General features: G+C 47.9%; 1 protein-coding gene across 1 annotated transcript; it reads left to right on the top strand.

Moving 5' to 3' along the window:
• The first annotated feature begins 656 nt into the window (after positions 1-656).
• Positions 657-3,598, top strand: LOC139235530 (zinc finger protein 214-like). The gene is made up of 2 exons (XM_070866596.1): positions 657-1,081; positions 3,454-3,598. Exons 1-2 carry the CDS (start codon positions 657-659, stop codon positions 3,596-3,598), a joined length of 570 nt encoding a protein of 189 aa, XP_070722697.1.
• The last annotated feature ends 10,324 nt before the right edge of the window (positions 3,599-13,922 follow it).

Here is a 13,922-nt window from a genome sequence, read left to right as displayed (position 1 = left end):
CTGGCTACCGGCGCCTGATTTCTATAGTGTTCGCAAGGTTTTTCTGAGCGTACAAAAGGGAGCACTGACTCAGGCCTAAGTTAGTTTGGAGTAACTGTTCGCTGTCTAAACTTGCTTAACTGGCCAAAATGGGCGTAAGTGGCTGGAAAAAGAAACTGAACTAACTGACTGAAAGTGGAACAAACTAAACGTGGACAATTGTGATTTATTCGATACTCCAAAACAATAGGAGTAACTCCTGTCGAAACTTGGACTCTAGATGTGTCTATCCTGAATTTGTGTCTTGTACTGACAGTGATGAGTTATGTTATCTCCTTTTACTGCGTATTAAAAGGGGAGATTTTCAGACAGGAAATACAAACCAAACATCGTGTCAAGATCTGACGGAGTCAATCATTCATCGGGACATAATATCATCAGCCTTTGAAAGTGGAAGGAGAAATGTTTGTCTGTCCTGCCTGAGAGAAAATATTGCAATTAACAGTGTGACTGGAAAGGCACCGAGACTAACACACCCGAGTGAGTGTTCCAGTGCACTGCCTGTGGAAAGAGCTTTAATCAGTTACACAGCCTGAAGAAACATTGCTCCATTCACAGAGCGGAGAAACTGCAAATGTGTTGTGTGTGTGGGTTAGGCTTCAACTGATCGTCCAACCATGGAGGATCACAAGGACAGCCGCACCATGGAGAAACCATGGAAATGTGGCGGCTGTGGGAAGGGATTCAGATCGGCATCAGATCTTGAAATTAATCGACGCAGTCACAGTGGGGAGTGGCCAGTTACCTGCCCCATGTGTGGGAAGGGATTCACTGGTTCATCCGACCTTGTAGTTCAACAGCGAGTTCACACGGGGGAGAGGCCGTTCAACTGCTCCGTGTGTGGGAAGGGATTCACTCAGTCATCCCACCTGCTGACACACCAGGGAGTTCACACTGGGGAGAGGTCGTTTTCCTGCTCAGAGTGTGGGAAGAGATTCATTACTTCATTCACCCTGCTGACACAGGAGCGAGTTCCCACTGGGGAGAGGCCGTTCACCTGCTCTACGTGTGGGAAGGGATTCACTCAGTCATCCCACCTGCAGTCAAACCAGCGAGTTCAAACTGGCGAGAGGCCGTTCACCTGCTCTGGGTGTGGGAAGGGATTCTTTCTGTCATCTGACCTGCTGGCACACCAGCGAGTTCACACTGGGGAGAGGCCGTTCACCTGCTCGGAGTGTGGGAAGGGATTCACTCGGTCATCCGCCCTGACGACACACCAGCGAGTTCACACTGGTGAGTGGCCATTCACCTGCTCTGAGTGTGGGAAGGCATTATTTCGATCATCCCAACTGCTGGGCCACCAGCGAGTTCACACGGCGGAGAGGCCGTTCCCCAGCTCTGTGTGTAGTAAGGGATTAACTCAGTATTCCACACTGCTGAGACACCAGCGAGTTCCCAACTGACTGCAGGTGCTGGAATCTGCTTTTAATCACATCCTGACTGAACCATGTTCATTCTGACAATTGAGGTTTGTTTCTGATGATAACTCCAGTAACTGGACTGGAGTTTAATATTTGGGATATATAAAAATGAATAAATAAATAAATGGAGGGATGCAGGAGGTAGGGGGTTGTTGCCCAGTCTCCTGGTCGGATGCACACCTACTCGCCAAGCGTTGTCGTGAGTAACCCGGTTTCAAATGACTGAAAATGATGCTAATAAAACACACCAAACTATTTTCTAGTTAGATTGGGGTACAGTAGTCAATTCCTCAATAAATAAAAAATTAAAAGAAATTTATTCTTGAATGCTCTTCCACGTTGGTTAAACGTTTTTTCAGAAGTTTTACAAGTTTCTTGTGGAGTTTTTAAAAAGTTTTTGCAAGTTATTTATAAGTTTCCCAAGTTGATTTAAAGTTTAAAATGAAAGTCAGTACTAAGCTACCTCCTTTGATACTATTCCATGGGCGCTGCCAGCCCTCTGCAGCTGCACAAAGCCCTGGCTAGACCACATCTGGAGTACTGCGGGGAAGTAGAGGCCTGGTCGTCTCCGAAGGGGGCCCGAATGCCTGGACACCATATACAGTTCCATGGTTAGAATCTCCGTGTACAGTGCAAGGTTGAGTATCCCCATGTGCTCTCCCAGGTTTAGAATCCCCGTGTATAGTGCCAGGTTTAGAATCTCCATGTACAATTCCAGGGTTCGAATTCCCGTATGCATTCCCAGGTTTAGAATCCCCATTTACTCCCCCAGGTTTAGAATCCCCATGTACTCTCCCAGGTTTAGAAACCCCATGTACTGTCCCAGGGTTAGAATGCCCATGTGCTCTCCCAGGGTTAGAATCTCCATGTACAGTCCCTGGGTTAGAATCCCCATGTACAGTCACAGGGTTGGAATCCCCAGGTACAGTCCCAGGATTAGAATCCCCATGTACAGTGCCAGGGTTAGAATCCCCATGTACAGTGCCAGGGTTAGAATCCCCATGTACAGTGCCAGGGTTAGAATCACCATGTACTCTCCCAGGGTTGGAATCGCAATGTACAGTTTCAGAGTTGGAATGCTGTGACTGTACACAGTCGAAGAGAAAATATTGAGGCCTTAAATCTGAGTTGGGAAAAAAAATCATAGAAACATAATTCAATTTCTATACTAAACAATTTGAAATCAAATCAAATGAATTGTTGCAACTAACACGTTCCTTTCATGCCAAATGGGAAACAAGTGATGTGTGGTGAGCGCAGGAGAGTTTGCGCCCAGTTACACAGCATGTCCATGGCTCTCCACTCCAAATGCACTTCCTTAGGTTCGCATTCTCATTGACACATCCAACTGACTGGATGGACCTCGCCCTTTAAACCGCCTCACAGAAATATCAGCATTTGATGTTTAGTTTGCCAAACCTTTATATAAAACTGGTTAGGCTTCAGCTGGAGAATTGTGTTCAAGTTTGGGCTCCAAACTTTCGATATGATGCTCAGCTTTTAGAGAAGGTGCAGAAGGGACAGTGCCAGGGATGTGGGACATTCTAGATGAGGAGAACCTGGTGAAGTTTTCTCCAGAGTGTAGGAAAGAGTAAAAGGAGTTTCGACGGAGATGTACAAAATTATGAATGATTTAGAAGATTGAGTAAATATGGAAATTCTTTCCAGTGGCATTAGGTTAGGTAACCAGAGGAGTCAGACTTCCGATGATTGGCAAAATGACGAGAGATGAGATGCAGGATCATTTATTACCCAGCGAATTGTGACGATCCGGAATGCACTCTCTGAAAGGGTGGTGGAAGCAGATTCAATTGTAACTTTTAAAAGGGAATTGGATAAATACTTGCCGGGAAAAATATACCGAGCTATGGGTAAAGAGCAGAGCAGTGAGACTGAATGAACAGCTCCACCAAAGAACTGGCACAGAAACGATGGGCTGCATGGCCTTCTGTGCTGTACCACTCCCTGACAATGGCGAATGATTGTTTCCCAGAGTGAACCACCCGGGGAATATGCCCTATCTCCATCAGCAGCGAGGCAACACGCGTGAAGGGCTGGTTCCCAGAGAGCACCTCCCTGTGCGAAGAGGCTCCCCGCCAATGAGCGGAGCGAGCACGGCGCCGGACAATGCCGAGTGAAGCTCTCAGGACCCGTGCAACACCCAGTGCGGCCCTCAGGCCCCAGGCAACACCGAGTGTGGCTCTCAGGCCCCGGACAACATCGAGTGCAGCTCTCAGGCCCCTGGCATCACCGAGTGCGGCCCTCAGGCCCCCGACAACACCGAGTGCGGCTCTCAGGCCCCGGACAACACCGAGTGCGGTCCTCAGGCCCCGGGCAACACCAAGTGCGGCCCTCAGGCCCCGGGCAACACCGAGTGCGGCCCTCAGGCCCCGGACAACACCGAGTGCGGCCCTCAGGCCTCGGGCAACACCGAGTGCGGCTCTCAGGCCCCAGACAACACCGAATGCGGCTCTCAGGCCCCGGACAACACCGAGTGCGGCCCTCAGGCCGCGGGCAACACCGACTGTGGCTCTCAGGCCCCGAGTCGGAGAGCCGGGCCTTGCAGCAGCAAACCCCGGGGGCAGTGCCTCCCCCAAACCATGAAAACAACTACTTGCATTTATACAGCAGACCCAGCAATTCCCAGACGCTCTGTATCAGGGTGGGTGCTGGATGCGAAGTCACTCCCAGTCCTCCTTTACAGTATAGTATTAGGCAGTCCCTTGAATGGAGGATGACCCACTTCCACACCAAAAAGGGATGATTTCAAAGATGTTTCAATATAAGACCTGATATTCCGGTCCCGAACTACATATTGAAGGGTGGGAGAAGCCCGTGCGTGGATTATTTTAATGTATGTGTCCATTGCACACCAACAACCACACGGGCTGGACAGAGCGAGGTCTTGGTCCAGTGGCAAGTGTTAATCAAGACGACTGGAGACCAATCTCTGTTGCACATGCTCCGACTGCCCATAGATCGAAGTGTGGTCTGGCCGATTCTGTCCCTGGGCCCTTGCCTCTTCCAGGCGCCGAACTCTCGCCTCTCATGGGCCCCAATCTCTCCGCCCCGAACTCTCGCCTCTTGTGGCCCCAATCTCTCCGCTCCAAACTCTCGCCTCTCCTTGGCCCCAATCTCTCTGCTCCGAACTATCGCTTCCCCTTGGCCCCAATCTCTCTGCCCCGAATTCGCTCCACTTGAGGGCCCCAATCTCTCAGCGGTACTACACCCCGACCTCACCAATCTTCTGCTGCTTGCAGCATCGCCTGCTGTACCTGGGCCGTTCCGATGGTCCTGCCCATGCTCCAATCGGTGACCTGGATTCCGGTACAAAGCAAACTCTAGATTCTCAAATCTCCAAATCTCGGGCAATTTAGAGTAGTTCGACTCTCAACTATGCTGCAAATTTTAGAAAGATGCTTTGGATACCTGGCCTCCTGTGTGGGTCTGTTTGTTGCATCAGTTTGAGCTGGAGCGGAGATGGAGGAGAAGCTGCTGGGTTTCACCCCCAGTAAATCTGCGCACAGTGGGACCAACAACTCCCCATGTGGGGCTATCAATGGAGGTGGGTTCCCTTCCCTGATGACAACCCCAGGACATTAATGAACCAGTTGGGTTTTACCACAAACTGGCAGCTTTCTTGGTTACTACTTCTAGTGCTGGCCCCACAAATGACCAAGTTCATTAAATTCAATTTCTCAACCTGCCTTTGTGTTTTTGTGGATTCTCTCTCACCCACCCTTTTTCCTGTCTGAAATTCACTTTACAGGGTATTAAAAGGAGACGATTTGTCGAATGGAGACTCAAACCAAACATCACATTAAGATCTGACAGAGTTACTCGATACATCGGAAATGGAATATCATTGGCCTTTGACCATGGAAGCAAAAAGCACCGTTCACAGCGGGGAGAAACGGTACACGTGCTCTGTGTGTGGACAATGCTTCAACCTGGAGAGGCACAAGTGCAGTCACACTGGGGAGAAATTGTGCAAATGTGGAGACTCTGGGAAACGTTTCAACTACCCATCGCAGCTGGAAACACACCAGCGAGTTCACACCGGGAAGAGGCCGTGCACCTGATCTGAATGTGGGAAGTGATTCACTCGGTCATTCCATCTGTTGAGGCACCAGCGAGTTCACAGTGGGGAGAGGTCATTCACCTGCTCTGTGTATCTGAAGGGATTTATTCAGTCATTGCATCTATTGAGACACCAGCAAGTTCACAAGTGACTGTAAGGGTTGGGATCTGCTCTTATTGCTGCTGTTAATCACATCCTGATTGTACCATGTTCATTCTGACAGTTGGGGTTTGTTTCCGCTGATGTTAATAACTCCTGTAACTGGACTGGAGTTTAATATTTGGAATATAGAGAAATAAATTCGTGTTGCTTTCAACACATTGCTGTAGATTTTTGTCTTTCCCGAGTGTTTAGCATCACCTGGCTGGAGCTCAGTGAGGACAATCTGGGGGAGGATCGAATGGGGGGAGAACTTCAGCCTGGACACAGTCCTTCAGGGTCACACTGAGAGGGGCAAATGGCACTTTGGTCTTTACCATCTCTCTTCACTGTCAGCAAAGTCACCGTGCGGGTTAATCTTGACGTGTAAGGTGTGGATGATATCCACTCAAGGGTGTTTAAAGACATGGGACGGGTGCTCTGCCAGCCCCTTGCCTAGATCTCCAACAGTTCAGTAGAGTCATGGGTTGTTCCCTGAGATTGGAAGGTAGCACATGTAGTTCCCATTTTTCAACTTGGGCACCAGTCAGAGCTCGGTAACAGAAGGCCCATCAACGTGACCTCGATCACCGGGAAGGTGCTTGAAGGGATCCTGAGAGATTCTGTTTTCAATCATGGGGAAAGGGAAGGGGCCATTACAGATACTGAACATGGATTCCGGTAAATATGGTCACGTCTTACAAACTAGATTGAGTTTGTAAAGAAGTTGTTAGATTGGTGGATGGGGGAATCCAGTTGACATTGTCAAACTCATTTTCTATGGTGGGCCTGATCCAATATTCTGGCACTTGGCATGGGCCACATTCAGCAAAAGCTATTAAAATAGGAATAAATGAAGATAAATTACATCGGAAATTACATTTAGATTTTATTTACTGCATCTGCTCCCGATCCCTGGTACCTCTTAGCTGAGCATTCATGAGCTGACCCTGTTCAAACCATAACCACAAGGATATCGGTGCATGGTTCTGCCTGTGACCACAAGACTGTGTCACTCCCACACACAGATACCGTTTTCTTGTTTCACATCTCCATACAAACATCATCACTTCACACATCCTCTTTCTACACAATTGCAGCAGAAATGAGCAAGGACATGAGGCTTATTAAAAGACACATTTCAATAGAGCAAAAGTTACACTGGGAGAAATGTTCAGTTATTTTCCATTCCAGGCAAAATGCCGGACAAATCAGCAGCACACTGGCCCCTGAACAGTGTCTCATTGGCCTACAGGCTTTTCTTAAATAGATTTGCTGCATCGATACAAACTTAAACCAGCTTTGCAGGCGTGATGCTCTATTCACACATTGAAGGTGAGAGAGATGCTACGGGGCACACGCTAAGTCCAGTAGCTGAAAGTGATTAACAGACTGGGTTTTGTGTTTAGTGATCCCGGGCGTGTTACCAATACCAGCAAAGATGAAGCCCCTGGAATAAAAGGGACAGTGTATACTGTCTCACTGTGAGCTACTCAGAATGAGAAGCTTTAACAACAGCCGATGTTTCATAAACGGAGACCTCACCAGACTAAAGGACATTGGTGGCGTTTAGTTGGCTGTTTATGTCACTGGGCTACAGGAGGCTATTTGTGACAGAAGGAAAGCTGGTCACAGCAAACAAACAGTTTACCGGCCTGTCCAGGGCCCACTCTGACCCCCACCTTCTCTCTCTCACTATTGATGGACACTGCTGCAGTATTTGCTCCTCTGACCTTTCCTGTCTCGTTCCTCCTATACCCCTAATACACGACCCGACAAAATCTCCCACCCACTACATCATCACTGTGCTGGAACCCACACCAGACTCTCCATCTTCTCCTTGTTCTCTCCTTGGATCCTGAAGCTACAGAACTCACTGGTCCCTCCTGAAATCTACAGGCTCTAAAACTGAAGCTTGGTGGCCCTCAGTCCCCACTCCTTGATTTACCTCCCCTTCTCTCCTCCTCTTTCCCCCTTGATTGTGTTCCACACTCTGGGCCTTGGGCCTTCCCCGGGGATTCTCGGTATGAACAGGGGGATGTGTGTTGAGACAGGATGTCCCAGCTCTCCATCTTTAAAGGGACAAGGAGAGGACCAGCTGGGATGAATGGCCCTGCTTTATGACATCACTGCAGCGCCTCGCAACCACCCTCCCTGAGCCCTGCTCATTATTGGCTGGGTTGAGCTCAGTGCTGTTACAGGAAGGGAAACAGGAGCAGGATTCGAGCCGTATGGAACCCAGGATTAATGGGGAGAGGTACAGGATCAATGTATACCTTATCGAGTGAGAAATGTCAGTGTCCCGGAAACTGCCTGTCCCTCAGTATCTGTGTCGGAGAGCGACCGATGGGTTCACTCTGTATCTGACCTGTGCTGTGCCCGACTGGAGAGTGTTTGATGCTGACATGGGCTGCTCAGCTCGAGGAGCACAACATTTAACCCAAAGATGATTAAATAAACCCATCAGCTTCTCCCCTGAATACATGTCCTTAAGGGCAGGGAGTTTCTCTAATAATGTGGCTGGCGTCCTTCATCAAATTTAAACATCTCATATCTTTTTAAAAATGTGTTCATGGAATATGTGTGTCGCCTCTCACCTCTCATTCTTCTAAACGCTGGAGAATATAGGCCTGGTCTATTCAATCTCTCATAGGACAATCCCCCCATCCCAGGAATCAATCTGGTGAACCTTCATTGCTGTCCCTCTATAGCAAGTTTATCTTTCCTTAGCTAAGGAGACCAAAAGAGTACACAATACTCCTGGTGTGGTCTCACCAGGGCCCTGTATAATTGCATTAAGACGTAAATACTCAAATCTTTTTGTAATAAAGACCAATATACCATTTGATTTCTTAATTGCTTGCTGCACCTGCATATTAACTTTTGGCGATTTGTGTACAAGAACATCCAGGTCCCTCTGAACACAATGTTTCCCAATCTCTCACCATTTAAAATAAATACTCTGCCTTTCTATTTTTACTATGAGTGCCTAAAACTTAACATTTCTTCACATTATATTCCATTTGCCATGTTCTTGCCCACTCACTGAGACTGTATATATCCCTTTGAAAACTCTTTTTATCCTCCTCACAACTTACATTCCCAACTAGCTTTGTATACTCAGCAAACTTCGATATATTACATTTGGTCCAAATTATTGATATAGATTGTGAATAGCTGGGGCCCAAGCACCGATCCTTGCAGCACCCCACCAGTTACATCCTGCGAACCCGAAAATCACCCGTTTATTCCTACTCTCTGTTTTCTGTCCATTAACCAATCCTTAATCCTTGCTCGTATATTACCTTCAATCCCATGAGCCCTAATTTTGTTTTATAACCTCTTGTGTGGCACCTCATCGAATGCCTTCTGTAAATCTAAATACACCATATCCAGTGGTTCGCCGTTATCTATCCTGCTAGTTACAACCTCAAAAAATGCTCACAGATTTGTCATGTACAATTTACCTTAATAAATCCATGCTGATTCTGCCCAATCCTGTTAGTACTTACAACATGCTTAATAGTAGATTTTAGCATTTTTGCTACAACTGATGTCAGGACGACCATTAATGCACGGGTTAGATACAGAGTAAATCTCACTCCATCTTGTCCCAAACACTACTGGGGTTGATTCAGATTAAATTACAGTCTACAATATCCCAAACACTCCCAGGGGAGGTACAACATGGGTCCGATACACAGTAAAGCTCCCTCAACACGGTCCCATCAAACAGCACCAGGGCAGGTACAGCACTAGGTTGATACAGAGTAAAGCTCCCTCTACACTGTTCCATCAAACACTCCCAGGGCAGTTACAGCATGGGTTAGACACGTGGTACATCTCCCACTACCCTGTCCCAACCATTCCAGGGCAAGTACAGCATGGATTAGATATAGACTATATCTCCGTCTATACTGTTCCACTGGACATTCCCAGAGCAGCTACTGCATTGGTTCGATACTAAGTAAAGCTCCCTTTGCACTGTCCAAATACACATTCCAAGGGCAGGTACAGCATAAGTTAGATACAGTGTAATTCTCTCTCTAATCTCTCCCTACAATTGTACAGGGCCTTCATGAGACCATACTTGGAGTACTGTGCACAGTTTTCGTCTCCTTATCGAAGAAATGATATACCTTGCCTTGCTTAGATACCGAGTAAAGCTCCCTCGACACTGTCCCACCAGACATTCCAAGGGCAGGTACAACACGGGGTTAGATATAGAGTAAAGATCCGTCTACATTTTCCCATCAAACACTCCCAGGACAGATACAGCACGGCATAAATAGAGAGTAATCTCTCACTCTACAATACCCCAACAAAAATTCTGAGGCAGGTACAGCACGGGTTAGATACAGAGTAAAGCTCTATCTACATTGTCCCATCAAACACTCCCGGCGAAGGATAGAACAGGGTAGTCTATAATATAAGAAATAGGAGCAGGAGTAGGCCACTTGCGCCTCAAGACTGCTCCGCCATTTAATAAGATTATGGCTGATTGATCTTGGGCTCAGCTCCACTTTCCTGCCTGCTCCCCATACACCTTATTCGCTTATCACTCAAAAATCTGTCTATCTCCGCCTTTAATATATTCAATGACCCAGCCTCTACTGCTCTCTGGGGCAGAAATTCCATAGATTTACAACCCTTGGGAGAAGAAATTTCTCCTCATTTCAGTTTTAAATGAGCGATCTCTTATTCTGAGACTAGGTCCCCGAGTTTTAGTTTCCCCAATGAGTGCAAATATCTTCGCTGCATTCACCTTTTCGAGCCCTCTCATTATCTTATCTGTTTTCCAATCCATCTTTGGATCATCAGCAATCTTTGCTACATTACACGCAGTCCCTTCATCCAAGTCATTAATATAGATTGTAAATAGTTGAGGACCGAGCACCGACACTGTAGTACCCCACTTATCACTGTTTGCCAACTGGAAAATGGCCCATTTATCCCGACTCAGATTCAAAGAAAAGCTTCGTCTACATTAACCCATCAAACACAACTAGGGCAGGTCCATCACGGGTTCGAAACAGAGTAAAGCTCCCTCTACACTGTCCCATCAAACACTCTGAGGTGAAGTACAGCACGGTTTAAACACAGAGTAAATCTCTCTCTACACAGTCCAACGGCAGATACAGCACGGGTTACATACAGAGTAAAGCTCCTCCTGCACTGTCCTAAAGAATCCCAGGTCAGGTACAGCAAGGGTTAGTCACAATTTAAAGCCCCCTTCAAGCTGACCTATCAAACACTCCCATGGCAGGACAGCACAGGTTAAATACACAATTAATTACACATTGTCCATTCAACTATTCCAGGGCACTTGCAACGCAGGTTAGATGCAGAGTAAAGGTCCCTCTACATGGTCTCACCAGACATTCAAAGGCAGATACAGCACGGGTTACATAAAGATTAAATCTCCCTCTAGCCTGTCCCTAATTCTCCCAGGTTAGGTACTGCATTGGTTAGATAGAATTAATCTCCCTGTACGCTGTCCCATCAAACACTGCAGAACATGTACAGCATCGGTTAGATACAGAGTTAATCTCCATGCAGCTGTCCCAAAAATACTCTGAGGGCAGGTACAGCACGGGTGAGATACTGAGTGAGGCTCCCCCTCGACTGTCCAGTCAAATGTTATTGAAAGAGGAGCAGGCTCAGGGGTCCGGGTGGCCCACTCTTGCTCCTATTTCTCATGGACTTATGTATCCAGCACGCCCAGCGGGGGAGAATGTGCCGCACGCAGACTACAGGAGCTCAGTGCGCAGGCGCGGGCCCTGGCTCTGTTTGGAGCATGCGCGACGCGTGTAATGGCGGAGAAGACGTGTTTTGGACAGTCTCTCAGAAGTGTCCTTTTCAGCCGGACGGAGGGATGTAATGGACCTGCGGGAGTTGGGGAGGCTTCATAAACAACCGGTGCCCGCCGCAAGCCTGGAATAATAACCGGAATATCGGCGGTTGCAGCTTGTGGCTTTCTCCCGGTCACAGCCCCAGGCTAACGCCGGCCATGTTTGTGCAGGAAGGCAGGTTCAGCGCTCCACCATCTTAATTCAGTGAGTAGCACAGCGCATGCGCGGCCATCTTGGTGCAGGAACAAAATAAATGATGTCACTGGTATTGAACCTCGCCAGAGTCAGTACCTTCAGGGGAGGGGAACCAGTGAGTGTTGAATAATTTTATTTTGCTTCGGCCTTCACAGTGGAAAACAAAAAAACCATGCCAAAAATTGCTGGTGACGGGAATGTGGGAAGGGATGACCTTGAGAAAATCACTATCACTTTGGGGGTAATGCTGGACAGGCTAATGCGACTCAAGGTGGACAAGTCCCCTGGTCCTGATGAAATGCATTCCAGCGTATTAAAAGAGATGGCGGAAGTGAAAGCAGATGCATTCGTTATAATCTACCAAAACTCTCTGGACTCTGGGGAGGTGCCATCGGATTGGAAAACATCTAATGTAATGCCTCTGTTTAAAAAAGGGGGCAGACAAAAGGCAGGTAACTCTCGGCCGGTTAGTTTAACATCTGTAGTGGGGGAAATGCTTGAAGCTATCGTTAAGGAAGAAATAGCGGGACATCTGGATAGGAATAGTGAAATCAAGCAGACGCAACATGGATTCATGAAGGGGAAATCATGTTTAACTAATTTACTGGAATTCCTTGAAGAGATAATGAGCATGGTGGATAGAGGTGTACCGATGGATGTGGTGTATTTAGATTTCCAAAAGTCATTCGATAAGGTGCCACACAAAAGGTTACTGCAGAAGATAAAGGTACGTGGAGTCAGAGGAAATGTATTAGCATGGATAGAGAATTGGCTGGCTAACAGAAAGCAGAGAGTCGGAATAAATGGGTACTTTTCGGGTTGGAAATAGGTGGTTAGTGGTGTGCCACAGGGATCGGTGTTGCAACCACAACTGCTTACAATATACATAGATGATCTGGAAGAGGGGACAGAGTGCAGAGTAACAAAATTTGCAGATGACACAAAGATTAGTGGGAAAGCGGGTTGTGTAGAGGACACAGAGAGGCTGCAAAGAGATTTAGATAGGTTAAGCAAATGGGCAAAGGTTTGGCAGATGTCGAAAAATATGAGGTCATCCACCCTGGGGGAAAAAAAAACAGTAAAAGGGAATATTATTTGAAGGGGGGGAAATTACAAAATGCAGCAGTGCAGAGGGACCTGGGGATCCTTGTGCATTAAACTCTTTTAGGAGTAAACAAATAACATTAAAACGTGCCCCCCGATCTGGAGGAAACACCAACATTTACAATGCCCTTTTTTTTATTTTATTGTTGTTTTTTTGGGGTGGTTTTGTGGGCACAAAAAACATATTTTTTTCTTCAAGTGCACCCTATAAAAGGGGAGGGGGACACTAAAAGCACCGGCAATTAAAACAAATTAACTTAAAAACATAAAATGAATTTAAAATTTGGTTGCCAGGCGTGATGATGCACTCCAGTCCCTCCGGTGCCCACCTCTCGCGGAAGGCACCCTGAACCAGATGTATGCGCGGAAGAGAGGCAGGCAGTCTGGCTGAACGATCCCCTCGACCGCCCGATGCCTGGACCGGCTGATGGCACCCTTGGCCGTGCCCAGGAGCAGTCCTACGAGGAGGCCCTCGGACCTACCGTCTCCCCTCCGCACAGGGTGCCCGAAGATCAGGAGGGTGGGACTGAAGTGCAGCTAGAATTTCAGGAGCAGCCCCTTTAGATAACAAAACAGGGGCTTCAACCTCGTGCACTCAATAAAAACATGGAACACGGACTCTTCCAGACCGCAGAAATTGCAGGCGGTCTGGGAGCCCGCGAACAGACTTAAAAATTTATTGCACTGCACTGCTCCGTGCACCACCCTCCAGGCCAAGTCCCCGACGAATATTGGGAGGACCCCTGCATAGAGTGCCCTCCATCGGGGACCCCCGCCTCCTCCGGACGGCAAGATGGTATGCCATGGCGTGTCCGGATGGAAGACAAGGATGGCAAAGTTGAGAGTGTGCAGGAGCAGCCCGTACAGGAAACCCCTCCGCGCAGAACAGAAAGGCACGGAGGGCATTTCCCAGAGGCGGATCAATTGTGAGGCGCCGGCCCCCGAGGGAGGTTCCGGGGTTTGGCGCCGATGAGGAATTCTGTCCGGACGGGGGTCAGTTCGGACGGGATCTCCCCACGTGCTTGAGCCTCCTCGATGCACATAATGGAGTCAGGGCCCAGAGCTCTTTTTAGCGACTCGATGGCATCGGCC

The sequence above is a fragment of the Pristiophorus japonicus genome, chromosome 23 (genome assembly GCF_044704955.1).
Source record: "Pristiophorus japonicus isolate sPriJap1 chromosome 23, sPriJap1.hap1, whole genome shotgun sequence".
Lineage (NCBI taxonomy): Eukaryota > Metazoa > Chordata > Chondrichthyes > Pristiophoridae > Pristiophorus > Pristiophorus japonicus.
The sequence above is the reverse complement of the archived record's forward strand: the minus strand, read 5'-3'. Positions and strand labels throughout refer to the sequence as shown.